General features: G+C 39.9%; 1 protein-coding gene across 11 annotated transcripts in view; it reads right to left on the bottom strand.

Annotated features, from left to right (window-relative positions):
* Positions 1–19051, bottom strand: part of LOC143691066 (uncharacterized) — a 53718-nt gene that overhangs the window by 18969 nt on the left and 15698 nt on the right. For 5 of the 11 annotated variants that reach the window (XM_077169040.1, XM_077169039.1, XM_077169036.1 and 2 more), the window contains exons 2-4: positions 4517–4852; positions 1724–1762; positions 1065–1108 (exon numbers count right to left, since the gene is read on the bottom strand). In XM_077169040.1, the coding sequence (XP_077025155.1) occupies positions 1065–1108; positions 1724–1762; positions 4517–4557 (124 nt within the window). In that variant the 5' untranslated portion in view covers positions 4558–4852. Of the gene's footprint in view, positions 1–1064; positions 1109–1723; positions 1763–4516; positions 4853–8977; positions 9206–19051 lie in introns of all 11 variants that reach the window. The other 6 variants (XR_013179335.1, XR_013179337.1, XR_013179336.1 and 3 more) reach the window with 2 other exon arrangements.

Below are 19051 nucleotides of genomic sequence, written 5' to 3'. Positions count from 1 at the left end.
AACTGAATATAGAATTGCCATACGACCCAGCAATACCATTGCTAGGTATCTACTCAAAAGACTTAAGGGCAAAGACACAAACGGACATTTGCACACCAATGTTTATAGAAGCATTATTTACAATTGCAAAGAGATGGAAACAGCCAAAATGTCCATCAACAGACAAGTGGCTAAACAAACTGTGGTATATACATACGATGGAATATTATGCAGCTTCAAGACAGACTAAACTTATGAAGCATGTAATAACATGGATGGACCTAGAGAACATTATGCTGAGTGAGTCTAGTAAAAATTAAAGGACAAATACTGTATGGTCCCACTGATGTGAACCGACATTCAAGAATAAACTTGGAATATGTCATTGGTTACAGAGACCAGCAGGAGTTAGAAACAGGGTAAGATAATGGGTAATTGGAGCTGAAGGGATACAGACTGTGCAACAGGATTAGATACAAAAACTCAAAAATGGACAGCACAATACTACCTAATTGTAATGTAATTATGTTAAAACACTGAATGAAGCTGCATCTGAGCTATAGTTTTTTGTTTGTTTGTTTGTTTGTGTCTTTTTTATTATTTTTTAAAATTTTTTTCTCTATATTAACATTCTATATCTTTTTCTGTTGTTTTGCTAGTTCTTTTCCTAAATCGATGCAAATGTACTAAGAAACGATGATCATGCATCTATGTGATGATGTTAAGAATTACTGAATGCATATGCAGAACGGAATGATTTCTAAATGTTGTGCTAATTTCTTTTTTTTCTTTAATTAATAAAAAAAATACATGAGGGAGTATAACATTTTTCAAAAGATATGAAAGCAAACGATGAAGATCCCTGCTATAGGCCACTTTCATTTTCCTTTTGTTTTGTTTGGAAAAGTACAGGTTTGAGAGTTAGACCTCAGTTTCACAATGAAGGTGCAGAGGGAAGAAAGGGGCAAAGCGCAGCCCTTGGGGAGCCAGTACAAGGCAGCCTCAGAGGGGTCCTCTGGGGAGACATGTTGGGCAGCTGGAGATTGGTGACCTTGAGGTGGGTTTCTTCATCCCCAGGGCCTTACCTGCAAGCATGAAGATGTGTATGGCATACAGGGACTTGCAGAACCTGGGGACCAAGCAGAGCTTAGTGTGAAGCTGGGGTGGCTTCTGTCTTCACTTGTGGGCACTGGCTTTCCTCCCCAATCCAGACCCCAGAACCTATTCAACCAGGGGGCATCCAATCCACATCTATGAAGGAATAAATCCACCAACTGCATCAGGCTTGGCCTGGGGTCTCTGCTGTCTGAAAAGTATGAGTCCCTGCCCTGCCAACTCCTTTGACAGCCAGACTTGAACCTGGAGCAAACACATACTTCTTGCCTTCCTGACTTGCTTAATTACTTAACTGGTCTACCTTGCTTCTTCAGCCAGAAGGCAAGGACCAGCCCACTGGCCTTGTATGGACAGCCACAATTGTTTATCTAGTGCTGGATTAGTTCTTCTCCCTGCAGTCTTCCAAAGCCCTCCCTACTCTGGGTTATCTACCAGATAACCAGATAGCAGTTTGGAAACTGCTAAACCCAAATTAGCAGTACTATCCCATGACCCATCCTTCTCTTCTGGAACCCCTACCCCAGGACAAGCAGAGCATCTTGGCATTGTCATGTTGGTGGTTCCCTACCTATATTCTCCACACACACACAAATATGGGGCTCAGTAACATGGCCTACATAAACTTTACCTTTCTGTCTGGCAGCACAGACCAAACACCATTTTCAGCCTAGGAAGAAAAGATGGGGCAACAGTCAGTGTGTCACACAGGCCTGGGATTTGGTGCTTCTTTTGCTGTGTGGTGTGCAGGGATTGCAGTGGATGAGAGGTAGCTGGGGAAACCCAAGGACCTCCAGCTGGAGAGTTCAGCCAGGGGTCTAGTCAGCTGGTCCCAGCTGGAAACTAAGCTCAGGAAAAGGGTGAACTAGTACAAGAAGCTTGGAAAATGCTTGGGAATGCCTCCCAATACCTCAGAGCCCCAAATGAAAGTTTGGTTTCAATGCCCACAGAGCTGGAGGGAATCAGGATGGGAAGAGGGGGTTGTTCTAGTTTTCTAGCTGCTGGAATGCAATAAACCAGAAACAGAATGGCTTTTGAATGAGGGAATTTAATAAGATTCTAGTTTACACTTCTAAGGCCGAGAAAGTGTCCCAATTAAAACAAGTCTATAGAAATGCCCAAACTAAGGCATCCAGGGAAAGTTTCCTTGGTTCAAGAAGGCTGATGAAGTTCATGGTTTCTTTCTCAAGTGGAAGGGCACATAGTGAACACAGAGTTTCTCCCTAAGCTGGAAGGGCACATGGCGAGCACAGCATCATCTGCTAGCTTTCTCTCCTGGCTTCCTGTTTCATGAAGGTCCCTGGGAGGTGTTTTTCCTTCTTCATCTCCAAAGCACTGGCTAGTGGACTCTCTGCTTTGTGGTGCTGTAGCATTCTCTGCTGTCTCTGAATCTCCTTCATTTTCCAAAATGCTTCCTCTCTTATAGGACTCCAGAAACTTATCAAGACCCACCCAAATAGATGGAGAGACTGCCTCCAGCTAATCTAGTTTAAGAACCTCTTTTGATTAAATCTCATTTCCAGGGAGATGACAGTTTCAAACATACAGTATTGAATAGGGATTATACTACCTTTATGAAATGGGATTTAGATTAAAACATCACTTTTCTAGGGGACATACATCCTTTCAAACCAGCACAGGGGTTAAGACGGGATTAAGGAAAATGGAATACCTTCATTGAATATTTTGTGTAAAATGACCCTATGTGTATATAGATGGCTAATAATAATATAAATAATGATGTTTAAAAACTACTTAAATGTTTTCTGGTTTATGCAGCATTTTTGGAATAACTTGGGGGAGTGCTGGAGGAGATTCCCTAAACCTCCTTAGAATATTAGTCTGAAATTCACCATAACTATCAGAATTCTACATACTCTGGCACCGTTTAAAGTCAAGGCCTCCTCCTTGGGTGGGCCACAATGGCTCAGTGGCAGAGTTCTCGCCTGCCATGCTGGAGACCCAGGTTCGATTCCCGGTGCCTACCCATGTATTAAAAAATAAATAAATAAAATAAAGTCAAGGCCTCCAATGTGAGTTGGACCCTTGGTGTGACCTGGCAAGGTTCCACTTCCACAAGTCTCTACAGGGACTATTTCAGATTCTGTCTTTAAACCTTAAAGATACTCTACCCACCTCATCACTTTCAGTGGAGAATACAAGTACAGTACCATCAAGTAGAAGCATCTTCTACTTTCTGCCACCAAACCTCCCCTATATCTGCCCCCTCACAGGCCATTTCCTCCTCCAGTGGAGGAGGCTGCCCTCCCCCTCTCTGAGGAGAGTCCCACTCCCATGCTCATTCCTTCTGGTCTTCTTACCACCTTGGCATCCAGGGGGCCCCTCTCATCTGCATGCTCAGCCTTCCCTCTTCTCTGATGCCTTTCTTTCAGCATTTTAACACATCATTCAGTCTCTTCTATTAAACAAAATACCTTCTTCCTGACTTCCTGAGTCCTTGTCCCTTCTCTCAGAGCCCTCGTCTCTTCTCCAGCCCTGCCCAAATTCCCCCCTACCCACCTCAGTCTCCTTGAGAGAGCTGCCTGAAGTTGATGTCTAAATCCGCTCTACTGCTCGCTCACACTTCCACTCACTTCAATCCATTATTGTCCCTTTTGGCCTCTGAAACTCCTCCCACTAAGGTCACCAAACCCAGTTGAGCCCCTTCAGGCCTCGGCTCATTTCATCTCCGTAGACTGTAATGGTGCCTGCCTCCTCAGATCACCTGCTCCCTCAGTTGTCTGACTTCCTGCTCTGTTTTCCCTCCTTTTTCCCAGGTCCCTGCTCTTTCTGCCAGAACCTGGGTGACAGTATTGCTTGAGGTGCCTTCTCTGCATTCCTCCTGCAGAGAAGGCCCCTCTCTGGGGTCCTCTCATTCCAACCCACCACCTCACATATTGGTTATGACAAAGACTCAGAACTGCTCTCTCCTGCTTGCAGGTTGGCTTCCCTCAGCATCCCCCTCAGTGCTCCTGGGACAGCTCTACTATCCTTGATCAGGCTTTCTGGGGGACCTCCCTAGACCTGCTCATTGTAGTACCTCCCAGGGCCTGGCCTCAGATAAAGGATACAGCAGGAATGTGTGATTGCACGGATCAGTGGTTTATCTAAATCCGAACAGGTTTGAAAAGGATATCTACTGTATCTTTCTGTGAATACTACTAGCAATATATTAAACAGTAAGCTCTGTTAGTCATTTATAGCTCAGTGTAAATGAAGTTATGGGGCTTTTACTGAGAGGAAGTTTGGAGGAAGAAAGGGAGAGAATGAGTCCGGAGGAAGAAAAGAGGAGGGGGGGGCATGGGGACAGGCCAAGTAGGAAAGGATGCAGAAAAGGTAGGCCAGGGTCTGTGAAGACAATTTCCTCCAGCTTGCACGGTGTATTAAGGACAACCTTTCAGACTTGCTTATGAAATATACCAACCTGGATGAAGTCTGTGATTTGCAGAGAATCCTTTGACACATTAGTGTCCAGGCAGCCTGCCCACCTCCTCCCAGGCCCCAGGACCAAGCCTAAGAAGAGCACTGGCACCCAGTTAAGTCTGGGAATCCAGGGCACAAGCCCCCTTTCTTCAGGGAGTGGTGTTTGTGTGGCATCATGTCTCAGGGGACTTTATGACAAGACAACCCCTCCAACCTGAGTCAGGGCATCTGGTGGCTTGAAGTTCCCACCGGCCAGAAACAGCATCTCTGGAGCCATCTCTAGGAGTCAACTCAATACCATCAACACTGACTGAGAACCTTCAAGGTACTTTGAGCCCTGCAGGACATAAAGACAAAAAAGACTCAGTCCTGTCACATAATGTAATAAGCATATTTTCTGAATCAAAAACAAGGACACAGCCTGACAATTCCTGTGTGTCATAAATTCAGGATACTAGCTATTCATTCAACCAGCATCTGCTGAGCTTCCATTCTGAGCCAAACGTTATGCTAGTGGGGAAAGAAGGAACAGGGCACAGAGCTGTTACTCCATGAGGAGCCAGCATCTAAAAAGCAACCTGCTTATTCAAGATATTCTCTCCCATCCTCAGATTCTATGAAAGTAAATGACTACAAATCATGGATGGTTACAATTAAGGAGAAATGTCTTAGTTTCACATGCTAGAAATTTCATGGAATATCTGTAAAACATTGTGTAGGCATGCATAGATGGAAGAAAGGGCCAATCAACCTATCATTCACTCTAAGAAGAAAAATACAATTTAAGGAATAAATAAAAGGTCCTCCTCTCCTTCAGCTTAGGGTTGCTGAAAAGGCATATTATAGTCTGGGAGCAGGGAAAAATATAAATGAACTTTGACTCTAAACTTTGCCAGATACCAAATATCACAGTGTGAGGACCCCCAATCTGACCCATATATACTTGGTATAATTGATGTCTCAAGTCAGTGAGGGTACCACTGAACTGCAGGAACCTCAGGTCAGCAGCCATGATTTTCAGGAAATCAGAGTTCTTGCCCAGCTAACTTTAGGCTGCCACAATGAACATAGAAAATAATATTTTTGGCAGAACAGTAAGACCACAGCTGCCTCTGCCTATAGCTCCTACACAAAGACAACTGGATTTTGGTCTAAAAAAGTAAAACTAGGAAGAAGACTTGCACTTTCTGTCAAGATGTAGTAATAGCGACTGAATACACTCTTCCACATTAAACAAACAAAACACTAGAAAAAACATGTAATGACAGCTCTCAAGATACTGGACATCAGACAATGAAGAAGAGTGATCTCTGAGATGGCAAACAAATGAGGTCATCTCTACAATTGTCCATCTCTACAATTGTACAACAGTTTCCAAGCTACAGTGCTGTAAAGATGAACCCAGGTAGAACCCAACAATATTTCTGAATTAAGAAGACAGAGCTGGGAGTTCAGGAAAGCCAAGGCAGCTAGTGCTTGCAGGGCAGAGCACAGAAGAGAGAACCATTCAGAAAACTCTGGAGAACTGCAGAGTCTAATCTACTATTTAGCACATGCATGTGAAACTACCTGAGGCTAGGAAAAGAACAACACAAAGTGATTAAAGCAAATAACACAAAATGATTACAGCTCACACAGGGCCTGGAATAGCATCTGTTCCAATAGATAGAGGGGGGGGAATCCCATAATTCACAAGGCATCAGTTAAAGTATTAAGAGGGGTCTCACCTCAGTAAGAGCGGAAAATTAACCCTAGCCTAGATGCTACTCAGGGTCTGCCTAACAAAGTTTAAAAGGCAAGACACTAAAGGCTAAAATTATTTTCAAGCAATTTGGATGCATCCCTGAACAAATTTCAATAATATTTTTAAGAATATAAAGATATCCAACACCCAGCAAGATAAAATTTACAATGTCTGGCCATCCAATTAAAACCTACAAGGTATGTGAAGAAACAGTAAAATACAACCTACCTGAATAGGCAAAATAATCTTGAAAAAGAACAAAGTTGGAGACCTCATACTCCCTGATTTCAAAACTAGCTACGACACTACAATAATTAAAACAGTGTGGTATTGGCATAAGGATAGACACATTTATAGGCCAATGGTGTCAAACTGAAAGTCCAAAAATAAACCCACACATCCATGGTCAATTGATTTTTTTTTTTTAATTTTTTTATTAATAAAAAAAAAGAAAAGAAATTAACACAACATTTAGAAATCATTCCATTCTACACATGCACTCAGTAATTCTTAGTATCATCACATAGATGTATGATCATCATTTCTTAGTACATTTGCATCGATTTAGGAAAAGAACTAGCAAAACAGCAGAAAAAGATATAGAATGTTAATATAGAGAAGAGAATTAAAATAATAATACTAATAATATATATATATATAAAAAGGAAAAAGAAAAAACAAAAACAAAAGATACAAACACACAAACAAACAAACAAAAAACCATATTTCAGGTGCAGCTTCATTCAGTGTTCCAACCTAGTTACATTACACTTAGGTATTATTGTGCTGTCCATTTTTGAGTTTTTGTATCTAGTCCTGTTGCACAGTCTGTATCCCTTCAGCTCCAATTACCCATTATCTTACCCTGTTTCTAACTCCTGCTGGTCTCTGTTACCAATGATATAGTCCAAGCTGATTCTCGAATGTCGGTTCACATCAGTGGGACCATACAGTATTTGTCCTTTAGTTTTTGGCTAGACTCACTCAGCATAATGTTCTCTAGGTCCATCTATGTTATTACATGCTTCATAAGTTTAGTCTGTCTTAAAGCTGCATAATATTCCATCGTAGGTATACGCCACAGTTTGTTTAGCCACTCGTCTGTTGATGGGCATTTTGGCTATTTCCATCTCTTTGAAGTTGTAGATAATGCTGCTATAAACACTGGTGTGCAACTGTCCATCTGTGTCTTTGCCTTTAAGTCCTTTGAGTAGATACCTAGCAGTGGTATTGCTGGGTCGTAATCCATTCTGCCATTCTATGTCTTTTGATTGGGAAATTCAGTCCATTAACTTTTAGTGTTATTACTGTTTGGATAATATTTTCCTCTACCATTTTGGCTTTTGTATTATATATATCATATCTGATTTTCCTTCTTTCTACACTTTACTCCATACCTCTCTCTTCTGTCTTTTCGTATCTGACTCTAGTGCTCCCTTTAGTATTTCTTGCAGAGCTGGTCTCTTGGTCACAAATTCTCTCAGTGACTTTTTGTCTATAAATGTTTTAATTTCTCCTTCATTTTTGAAGGACAATTTTGCTGGATATAGGAGTCTTGGTTGGCAGTTTTTCTCTTTTAGTGATTTAAATATATCATCCCACTGTCTTCTAGCTTCCATGGTTTCTGCTGAGAAATCTACACATAGTCTTATTGGGTTTCCCTTGTATGTGACAGATTGTTTTTCTCTTGCTGCTTTCAAGATCCTCTCTTTCTCTTTGACCTCTGACATTCTAACTAGTAAATGTCTTGGAGAACGCCTATTTGGGTCTATTCTCTTTGTGGTGCGCTGCACTTCTTGGATCTGTATATTTAGGTCTTTCATAAGAGTTGGGAAATTTTCAGTGATAATTTCTTCCATTAGTTTTTCTCCTCCTTTTCCCTTCTCTTCTCCTTCTGGGACACCCACAACACGTATATTTGTGCGCTTCATATTGTCATTCAGTTCCCTGATTCCCTGCTCAAGTTTTTCCATTCTTTTCCCTATAGTTTCTGTTTCTTTTTGGAATTCAGTTGTTCCATCCTCCAGTTCACTAATTGTAGCTTCTGTCTCTTTAGATCTACCATTGTAGGTATCCATTGTTTTTTCCATTTTTTCTTCTTTGTCCTTCACTCCCACAAGTTCTGTGATTTGTTTTTTCAGATTTTCTATTTCTTCTTTTTGTTCAGCCCATATCTTCTTCATGTCCTCCCTCAATTTATTGATTTGGTTTTTGAAGAGTTTTTCCATTTCTGTTCGTATATTCAGCATTAGTTGTCTCAGCTCCTGTATCTCATTTGAACTATTGGTTTGTTCCTTTGATTGGGCCATATCTTCAATTTTCCGAGCGTCATCCATTATTTTCTGCTGGTGTCTGGGCATTTGATCAGATCTCCCTGGGTGTGGGACCCAGCTGGTTGAAAGGTTTTTCTGTGGAATCTCTGGGCTCTGTTTTTCTTTTCCTGCCCAGTAGGTGGCGCTCGTGGCGGTCGTTTGTCTGCGGGGCAGTCGGCCCGGAAAACCGCGCATGGAGGCGGGGGTCGCTGGCCGTGGCTTGGGGGAGTGCTGGTCCAAATTGCCCAGCTGGCCCGAGACGCCAAGCGTGACGGGAGGGCCCCGCTATCCAATGTTCCCAGTCAGACCGGGGAGCCACGTGCGTGGAGGGGACCCCAGACGCCAGCCACCCCAGCCGGGAAAACGTGCACCCCTCGGGTATCTCACAGCAGTGGATTCTCCCTACCCGTTCAGCCGTTCCAGAATGGGGTACGCTGTCTTTTTTGGTCTCTGTCGTGACTCCGGGAGCTGTTTCGTATTGTTTCTGTTTCTTTAGTTGCTTTTCTGGAGGAGGATCTAAGACCCGCGCGTCTTACTAAGCCGCCATCTTCTCCGGAAGTCCGGTCAATTGATTTTTGATGAGAGTGCCAAGCCCATTCAATGGGGGAAAGAATGTTCTCTTCAACAAATAGTGCTGAAACAAAAAATACACGTAAAAAGAATGAATTTAGACCTCCACCTTTCATAATATCCAAAAATGGTTCAACAACCTAATACAAGCACTAACAAGATAAAACTTTTAGAAAAACATATAGGGAAACATCTTCAAGACCTTGTAGTAGGCAATGAAGCCTTAGATTTTACACCCAAAGCACATGCAACAAAAGAAAAAATAGATTACGCTGGCTCTCATCAAAATTAAAGACTTTTGTATATCAAATGACATTATCAAGAAAGTGAAAAAAAAAACCTATAGAACTAAAGAAATTATTTGAAAGCCATATAAGTGTTTAATACACAAAATATATAAAGAATTCCTACAACTCAATAACAAAATTGAATTTAAAAGTTAAATTTAATTTAGAAATGGTCAAAGATTTGCACAGACATTTCCTCAAAGAAGATTTACAAATGGACAGTAAGCACATGAAAAGATGATCAACATTATTAGTCATTTGAGAAATGCAAATCACACCACAATAAGTATCATTTCACACCCACTAGGATAGCTAATATTTTTTAAATGGAAAATAAGTGTTGGTAAGGATGCAGTGAAATAGGGGCCCTCGTGCATTGATGGTGTGACTGTAAAATGGTGGCACTGCCATGGAAAACAATTTGGCATTTCCTAAGAAAGTTAAACACAGATTATTATATGACCCAGCAATACCAGTTCTAGGTGTATATTAAAAAGAATTCAAAACAGGGGCTCAAACAAATATTTGTATACCAATGTACCATAGCAGCATTATTCACAAGAGCCAAAAACTGGAAGCAACCCATGACTATCAAAGATGAAGGGTTAAATGATATGTGGTATACATATATATATATATATACACAATGGAGATTATTCAACTGTAAAAAGAAATGAAGAGCTGATACATGCTACAATAGAGATGAACCTGATAACATTATTTTGAGTAAAATTAGAAAGGAAAGGGCAAATATGACTTCTGTCATATAAAATACTCAGAACAATCAAAATTCATAGAAACAAAAGCAGAATAGTGGTTACAAGCGGCAGGGGGAAGGGGAAAATGGAGAGTTATTGCTTAATGTGTGCGAGTTTCTGTTTGGGATGATGAAAATAGATTGTGGTGTGTGCAGGTTTGAATCTGTTATGTTCTTTTAATCACTTCTTGTGGGGCAGACCTATTGTGGGTGGGACTTCTGATTAGGTTGTTTCCATGGAGATATGACCCAACTAATTCAAGGTGGGTCTTAATCCTTTACTGGACTCCTTTAAAAGAGCTCACAGAGAAAGAAAGCTTAGATGGAAATGTCTCAGGAAAAACACGCAAGGACCCACAGAAGCCCAGAGATATTTTGAAGAGAAGGACTGGCAGATGTCTCCATGTGAATTCCCATATGACAGCGGAACCCCAGATGCCACTGGCCTTTCTCCAGTAGAGGTATCTTCTTATTGATGTCTTAAGTTGGACATTTCCATAGCCTTAGAATTTTAACTTGTTATTTAATTTTAATAAATTCACATTGCTAAAAGCCAACTCATTTCTGGTATATTTCATTTCAGCAACTTTTAGCAAACAGAAACATGGTGTATGCAACATTGTCAGTGTATTCGGTGTCATAGAATTGTACACTATAATAATGATTTTTTTAAATTTTTAATTATTTTTTAAAAAAATTACAGGAAAGAAACACAAACATTCTTAATAGTGATCATTCCATTCTACATATATAATCAGCAATTCACCATATCATCACATAGTTGCATATTCATCATCATGATAATTTCTTAGAACATTTGCATCAATTCAGAAAAAGAAATAAAAAGATAACAGAAAAATAAAACAAAAACAGAAAAAAACCCATACACACCATATCCCTTACTCCTCCCTTTCATTGATCACTAGCATTTCAAACTAAATTTATTTTAACATTTGTTCCCCCTATTATTTATTTTTATTCCATATGTTCTACTCATCTGTTGACAAGGTAGATAAAAGGAGCATCAGACACAAGGTTTTCACAATCACACAGTCACACTGTGAAAGCTACACCATTATACAATCATCATCAAGAAACATGGCTACTGGAACACAGCTCTACATTTTCAGGCAGTTTCCTCCAGCCTCTCCATTTCCTCTTGGATAACAAGGTGATCTCTACTTAATGCGTAAGAATAACCTCCAGGATAACCTCTTGACTCTGTTTGGAATCTCTCAGCCATTGACACTTTGTCTCATTTCACTCTTCCCCCTTTTGGTCGAGAGGATTTTCTCAATCCCTTGATGCTGGGTCTCAGCTCATTCTAGAGTTTTTCTCAATCCCTTGAGGCTGAGTCCCAGCTCATTCTCGGATTTCTGTTCCACGTTGCCAGGAAGGTCCACACCCCCGGGAGTCATGTCCCACGTAGATAGAGGGAGGGTGGTGAGTTTGCTTGCTGTGTTGGCTGGAGAGAGAGGCCAAATCTGAGCAACAAAAGAGGCTCTCTTGGGGGTGACTCTTAGGCCTAATTTTAAGTAGGTTTGACCTATCCTTTGTGGGGTTAAATTTCCTATGAACAAACCCCAAGACTGGGGACTCAGCCTATAGCTTTGGTTGTCCACACTGCTTGTGAGAATATCAAGAATTCAACTTGGGGAGGTTCAATTTTCCCCTGTTCTCACCATTCCCCAAAAGGGACTTTGCAAATACTTTTCTGCTCACTGATCAAATCACTCTGGGATTCATTGGGGCATCACTCTGGATAAACCAACAAAATCTCATGTCCTACGCAAGGTTCCATGTACTTATGTTGTTCAACTACATAAATTATATTAGGAAATGCACTATCAAAATATAAATTTTGTACCAAATAAACATTTTTTGCTTTAGTCTCACACATAAGTTGAAATTTTAAAATATTAATTATCATCTATTTTCAGCACCCTGCAGTAATGACATTCCTTTATTCTTCCTCATGCAAAAACATTTTTTAAATTTGTACATTTAGTCATTGTCATTATACACTCTAGGCAATCCTAGATTACACCATCTCAATCTTTATTGTCTGTCTATCTTTGTGATTTCATTTATGCCCCAGCCCTCCTCCCTTTATCATTCTCACATTCAGCTTCATTCAGTGTTTTAACAAAATTTTATTACAGTTTAGGTAGTATTGTGCTATCCATTTCTGAGTTTTTACATTAAGTCTGTTGCACAATCTGTATCCTTTCAGCTCCAATTACCCAGTATCTTACCCTATTTCTATCTCCTGATGGTCTTTGTTACCAACGAAATTCTCCAAGTTTATTCACTAATGTCAGTTCATATCAATGAGACCATACAGTATTTGTCCTTTCGTTTCTGGCTAATCTCACTCAGCATAATGTCCTTAAGGGCCATCCATGTTATTACATACTTCATAACTTTATTCTGCATATATTAGCTGCATAATATTCCATTTTATGTATATATACCACAGTTTGTTTAGTCTGTTGATGAACATTTTGGCTGTTTCCATCTCTTGGTAATTATAAATAATGCTGTTATAAACATTGGTGTGCAAATGTCTGTTTGTGTCCTTGCCCTCATGTCCTTTGAGTAGAGACAGCATATAGATGGGTCCCATTCCCTAATCCATTCTGCTAGTCCATGTTCCCTGATTGGGAAGCTTAATCCATCAACATCAGTGTTATTACTGCCCGGGCAGTACCCTCCTCTACATTTTGCCTTTTGGCTTTTATATGTCCTTCTAAATTTTCCTTCTTTTTACCTTTACTCATGGTCTTCCTTTCTACACTCTTCTCCACACCTCTCTCTTCTGCCTTCGTATCTATCTCCAGTGCTCCCTTTAGTTTTTCTGCAGAGCTGGTCTCTTGGTCACAAATTCTCTCAGTGATTTTTTGTCTGAAAATGTTTGATTTCTCCTTTATTTTTGAAGGACAGTTTTGCTGGATATAGAAATCTTGGTTGGCAGTTTTTCCCTTTTAATAACTTAAAAGTATCATCCCACTGTCTTCTTGCCTCCATGGTTTCTGTTGAGAAATCTACACATAGTCTTATTGGGCTTCCCTTGTATGTGATTGATTGCTTTTCTCTTGCTGCTTTCAAGAGTCTCTCTTTCTCTTTGACTTCCGACATTCTGATTAGTAAATGTCTCAGAGTACGTCTATTTGGATCTGTTCGCTTTGGGGTATGCTGCACTGCTTGGATCTGTAATTTTAAGTCTTTCATAAGAGTTGGGAAATTTTCAGTGATAATTTCCTGCATTAGTTTTTCTCCTCCTTTTCCCTTCTCTTCTCCTTCTGGGACACCCACAACATGTATATTCATGTGGTTCATATTGTCCTTCAATTCCCTGAGTCCCTGCTCATATTTTTCCTTTCTTTTCCCTATGTTTTCTTTTTCTTGTTGGATTTCAGATGTTCCGTCCTCCAGTTCACTAATCCTATGTTCTGCCACTCAAAATCTACCATTGTAGGTTTCCACTGTTTTTTTCATATCTTCTACTGTGCCTTTCATTTCCATAAGTTCTGTGATTTGTTTTTTCAGACTTTCAGTTTCTTCTTTTTGTTCTTTCCTTGCTTTCTTTATATCCTCCCTTAATTCATTGATTTGGTTTTTGATGAGGTTTTCCATGTCTGTTCATATATTCTGAATTAAATGTTTCAGCTCCTGTATGCCATTTGAATTGTTGGTTTGTTCCTTTGACTGGGCCATATCTTCAATTTTCCTAGTGTGATTTGTTATTTTTTGCTGGTGTCTAGGCATTTACTTACCTAAATTAGCTTATTCTGGAGATTGTTTTCACTTCTTTTACCTAGGGTTTTCTTGCTGGATGAATTTGTTGTCTCTCTGTTCTTTGACATTCAGTTCAGCTTTTTCTGGGCCTCTAGCTTAGGTTTTGTTTAACAGAGGAGAATTTTTCAGTTCTCGTTTTCTTGTTCCTTGCCCTGCTTGTAGGGTGCCTTTCCCCTCCAACCCTGAGGTGGGTCTCCATAGGTATTATAGACCCAAGCTGGATTTTCCCAGACCAAACTGGCCTCCTATCAGGAGAAAAGAGTCACCTGTGTCAGTTTTCCCTGAGGGTGAGACCCAGCAGGTTGACAGACTTTCCTGTGAAGTCTCTGGGCTCTGTTTTTCTTATCCTGCCCAATATGTGGTGCTTGTCTGCCTGCAGGTCCCACCAGCATAAGATGACGCAGTACCTTTAACTTTGGCTGGGGGCATGGTGGAGACAGAGGAGAGGTTGTAGGCTGGTTTTATTGGCTTCAAATTACCAAGCCCTGGTGTCTGAATTCCTTGAGAGAGGGATTCCACCTGAGTTGGGCTTCACCCCTCCCCTGGGGAAGGCACAGTTTCCAGACAAGCCCTCAAAACAAGTTTGTTTCTGCCTATGCCTGGGGCAGTTGCAGCCTGAGGATCCCTGCCGCTGTATCTAAAGGCAGTCAAGCCTTTGTAGAAACACAGCCACAAAAACCTCTGTTTCCTTCTTTTTTTTTCCTTTTTCTGTCAGCCTGCCCCCTTGGGGCAGGGGCAAAAATCAGCGACCTCCGCTTTGACCAGGTTCACCTGAGCTGGGGGCCTATTTTTAGTCATCAGAATTTGTTAATTAATTCCACAATTGGCGTTTTATTGGGCTCAGCCCCTGCTGCTGGTAAAGTCCCTTTTCTTTCCTCTCTGGGAAGCAGCCATGTGGGAGGGGCGCTGGCCACCATGGCTTAGGGAACTTACGGTTCTGGGGGCGCTCGCAGCTGGTCCAGCTGGTCCAGACTGGGGTACGCTGTGTGGCCCCAGGAGCTGTTCTGTATTGTTTCTGGTTATTTACTAGTTGTTCTTGAGGATGAACTAAAATGCCTATAATAATGATTTTTATGTTCTGTATATTTGATCACAATTTAAGAAAAAAAACTCATAACAGGGAGAAAATCAATCATTCTAATTTATCTAGAAATGATATATGTTTAAATAATATACAAGGACATTAAACAGTTATTATTAATAAGTATATCTCAAATGTCCAAGAAGCTAAGAAGAAGAAAAAAAGCTATTTATCAAATTCATTTGGAAGGGAAAGAGACTCTAAATAGCTAAAGATATTCTAAAAAAGAAGAGCAAAGTGGGAGGATTAACACTTCCTGACTTTAAAGCTTACTATAAAGCCACAGTGGTCAAAACAGCATGGTATTGTTACAAAGACAGAAATACTGACCAATGGAATTGAATCGAGAGTGCAGAGATAGATCATCAAATCTATGAACAAATGATCTTCAATAAGGCCCCAGAATGCAGTAAACTAGGACAGAATGGTCTTTTCAATAAATAGGCATAGGAGAACTGAGTATCAATAGCCAGAGAAATGAAAGAGGACCTCTCCTTATACCTTACACAAAAGTTAATTCAAAATGGATTAAAGACCTAAATATAAGAGCCAGTACCATAAAACTGCTAGAAGAAAATGCAAATATTTTCAAGATCTAATAATAGGAGGTAGCTTCTTAAAACTTACACCTAAAGATCAAGCAGTGAAAAAAAAAGACAAATGAGGTGATGGTGGAATTATACATAGAAGACAGGACTTAACAAATGAATATGAATGCTGAATCATTAATTGATATCTCTTTTAGTCTCTAGCATTTTAGAGCAGCTAGTAGTAAAAACCTAAAATTGTGAAATCATAACCCACGTCAAAGTCTGAAATATGTTCTACAACTAATTGTGGTGCTGCACTTGGAAATTTATAGCTTTTCTGTATATATGTTATTGTTCACAAAAAAAAAGAAGGAAAAAAAGTCGATTGTGATGATAAAAAAGTATTTAAGCCCTCTAGCCTCCTATATTCTGGAGCAGCTAGAAGGAAAAATACAAGAAGATCGTATGGTAGCCCATGACAAACTCTGGGATCTATCCCATAACCACTTTTTGAAGAGTGCTTTGAAAACTATTGCTTTTTATTTCTTTGCTTTATATATATGGTATACTATAGAACAAAAAAAGTTGAAAAAGAAATAAATGGGAACTCCTCAAGATCAAGAACTTCAGAGGTAGAATGCTCACCTTCCATGTGGGGGACCCAGGTTTGATTCCTGGGCCATGCACTCAAAAATTTAAAAAAGAAGAAAAAATTTATTTTCTCACAATTTGGAGGCTAGAAGTATGAAATCAATCACTGGGTTGAAATCAAGGTCTTGGCAGGGCCACATTTCCTCTGGAAGTTCTAGGGGAGACTCTGTTCTTTGTCTCTTCCAGCTTCAGGTGGCAGCCAACATCCCTTGGCTTGTAGCTGCATCATTCCAGTCTTCACAGCCAGCATTATCACATCTCTTTCTGACCCACCTCAACATTGCTTTTTCTTCTGTCTCTTTGTGTAATCTGCTTCTCTTCCCTCTTATAAGAACACATGTGATTGCATTTAGGGCCTGCCCACACAATCTAGGACATTCTCCCCATCTCCTTCCTTCTTTTTTTGCAAATGGGGAACCAGTTTTCCCAGCACCATTTGTTGAAGAGACTGTGTCTTCCAATTTAGTAATCTTTGCCACCTTGTCAAAAATCAGTTGGCTGGGGGCAACATCGCAGCCTAATCAGGTGTGGAATTTAATTCATCCTCTGTAGTAGCTAGTAAATAGCCAGAAATGGTACAGGACAACTCTGGGGGAACATTAGTGACTGGACATACAGCATACACCAGTCTGGACCAAGTGGAGTGGCTGAGAGTCAACCAAGCTGCAGGGGCCGGGGCCCCTCCCTGCATGGGCATGGTAGGCTTTCAACCTTGGGGAAAGGAAACAGACTTTTCTAGTATCAAGGGCTTAGCTTAACCAAGCTCTAATTGCAGAATTACAAATTCTGACTACTGAAAAATAGGTCCCCAGCACAGATAGACCTGGAATACACACTAAGAGAACTAGGAGTTTTTGCCCTGTCAGAGAGGGGCTGGGGATGGTGGAAAACAACAACAACAGAGGCTTTTTGAGTTGGGCAGCACAAAATATTGGAGAAAGGGGCACATAGAAACTGAAGATACATAGAGCCATGAACAACAACAACAACAAAAAGATCAAGAACTTCTGTGCCTCAAAGAACTTTGTCAAAAAGGTGAAGAGGCAACCAACTCAATGGGAGAAAATATTTGGAAATCACATATCAGATAAGAGTTTGATATCAGGTACAAAGAAATTATACAGCTCAACAACAAAAGAACAAACAACCCAATTATAAAATGGGCAGAGGATATGAATAGCCACTTTTCTGAAGAGAAAATACAGATGGCTAAAAAGCACATGAAGAGATGCTCATTTTCATTAGCTATAAGGGAAATGCAAATCAAGACAATGAGCTATCACCTCATACCTTTAAGAATGGGTAGTATTAAACAAGCAGAAAACTACAAGTGTTGGAGAGGATGTGAAAAAACTGGAACACTTACTCACTGTTGGTGGGAATATATAATGGTGCATCCACTGTGGAAGACAGTTTGGCAGTTCCTTAGAAAGCTAAATATCAAGTTGCCCTATGACTGGCAATACAAATACTCAGTATATATCCAGAAGAGCTGAAAGCAGCAACACAAACAGACATTTGCACACTGATGTTCATAGTGGCACTATTCACAATTGCCAAAAGATGGAAACAATCCAAGCGCCCATGAAGAGACGAGTGGATAAACAAAATGTGGTATATACATATGATGGAATATTATGCAGCAGTAAGACAAAATGATGTCCTGAAGCATACGACAATGTGGATGAACCTTGAGGACATAATGCTGAATGAAATATATCAGACACAAAAGTCAGATATTGTATGATTTTGCTATTATGACTCTAGTAAAGGTAATCTCAGAGGTTACAGTGTAGAATATAGCAGGCCTACAGGTATACAAAAGCTAGAGACAGGGGAAAAGCTACTTGAAGAGGTTGAACCTAAATGTAAGGGAACGGATAGAAGTGATGGTAACTAATTAGCGGAGTTATAAGTAATAGTGCCATACTAAATGTGAATATGATTGAAGGTGATGTATAGTGCCAAGTATCCCACTGATTAAATCTACAATTATAAATAAGTTCTCGCATGAACTATTTCAAAGGTTCAATAGGTGACAAAAAGTCATTAGTTTAATGGGTAATTGGAGCTGAAGGGATACAGACTGTGCAACAGGACTAGATACAAAAACTCAAAAATGAACAGCACAATAATACCTAATTGTAATGTAATTATGTTAAAACACTGAATGAAGCTGCATCTGAGCTATAGTTTTTTGTTGTTGTTTGTTTGTGTCTTTTGTTTTTTTTCTTTTTCCTTTTTTTATATATTTTATTTTTTATTATTTATTATTATTATTATTATTTTAATTTTTTCTCTATATTAACATTCTATGCCTTTTTCTGTTGTTTTGCTAGTTCTTTTCCTAAATCGATGCAAATGTACTGAGAAATGATGATCATACATCTATGTGATGATATTAAGAATTACTGATTGCATATGTAGAATGGAATGATTTCTAAATGTTGTGTTAATTTCTTTTTTTTTATTTAATAAAAAAATAGGATTAAAAAAAAAAGTCATTAGTTGAGGGGTATAAGGGGGAAATTAAAAACACATGCTATGGCCAAAAGTTCACAGGAAGACATCAACAGTACCACAGCACTACAAGGGGCAACAAATTGTGGCTAAGGGACAAGCGATAGGGGTAGTTTTGATGTGATAGTTGGTGACGCTGTGTTTGTCAGTTTTCTGTTGTTATGGACCAATGAAAATTGCCTAAAATTGAGAACGCTACTGATTGTACAGCCAAATGAGGATACTTTAAGACATGGTTTCTTTATTTTGGACATATCCATGCTGCCCAACAGAAGAGACCCAAAGG

The sequence above is a fragment of the Tamandua tetradactyla genome, chromosome 7 (genome assembly GCF_023851605.1).
Source record: "Tamandua tetradactyla isolate mTamTet1 chromosome 7, mTamTet1.pri, whole genome shotgun sequence".
NCBI lineage: Eukaryota > Metazoa > Chordata > Mammalia > Pilosa > Myrmecophagidae > Tamandua > Tamandua tetradactyla.
The sequence above is the reverse complement of the archived record's forward strand: the minus strand, read 5'-3'. Positions and strand labels throughout refer to the sequence as shown.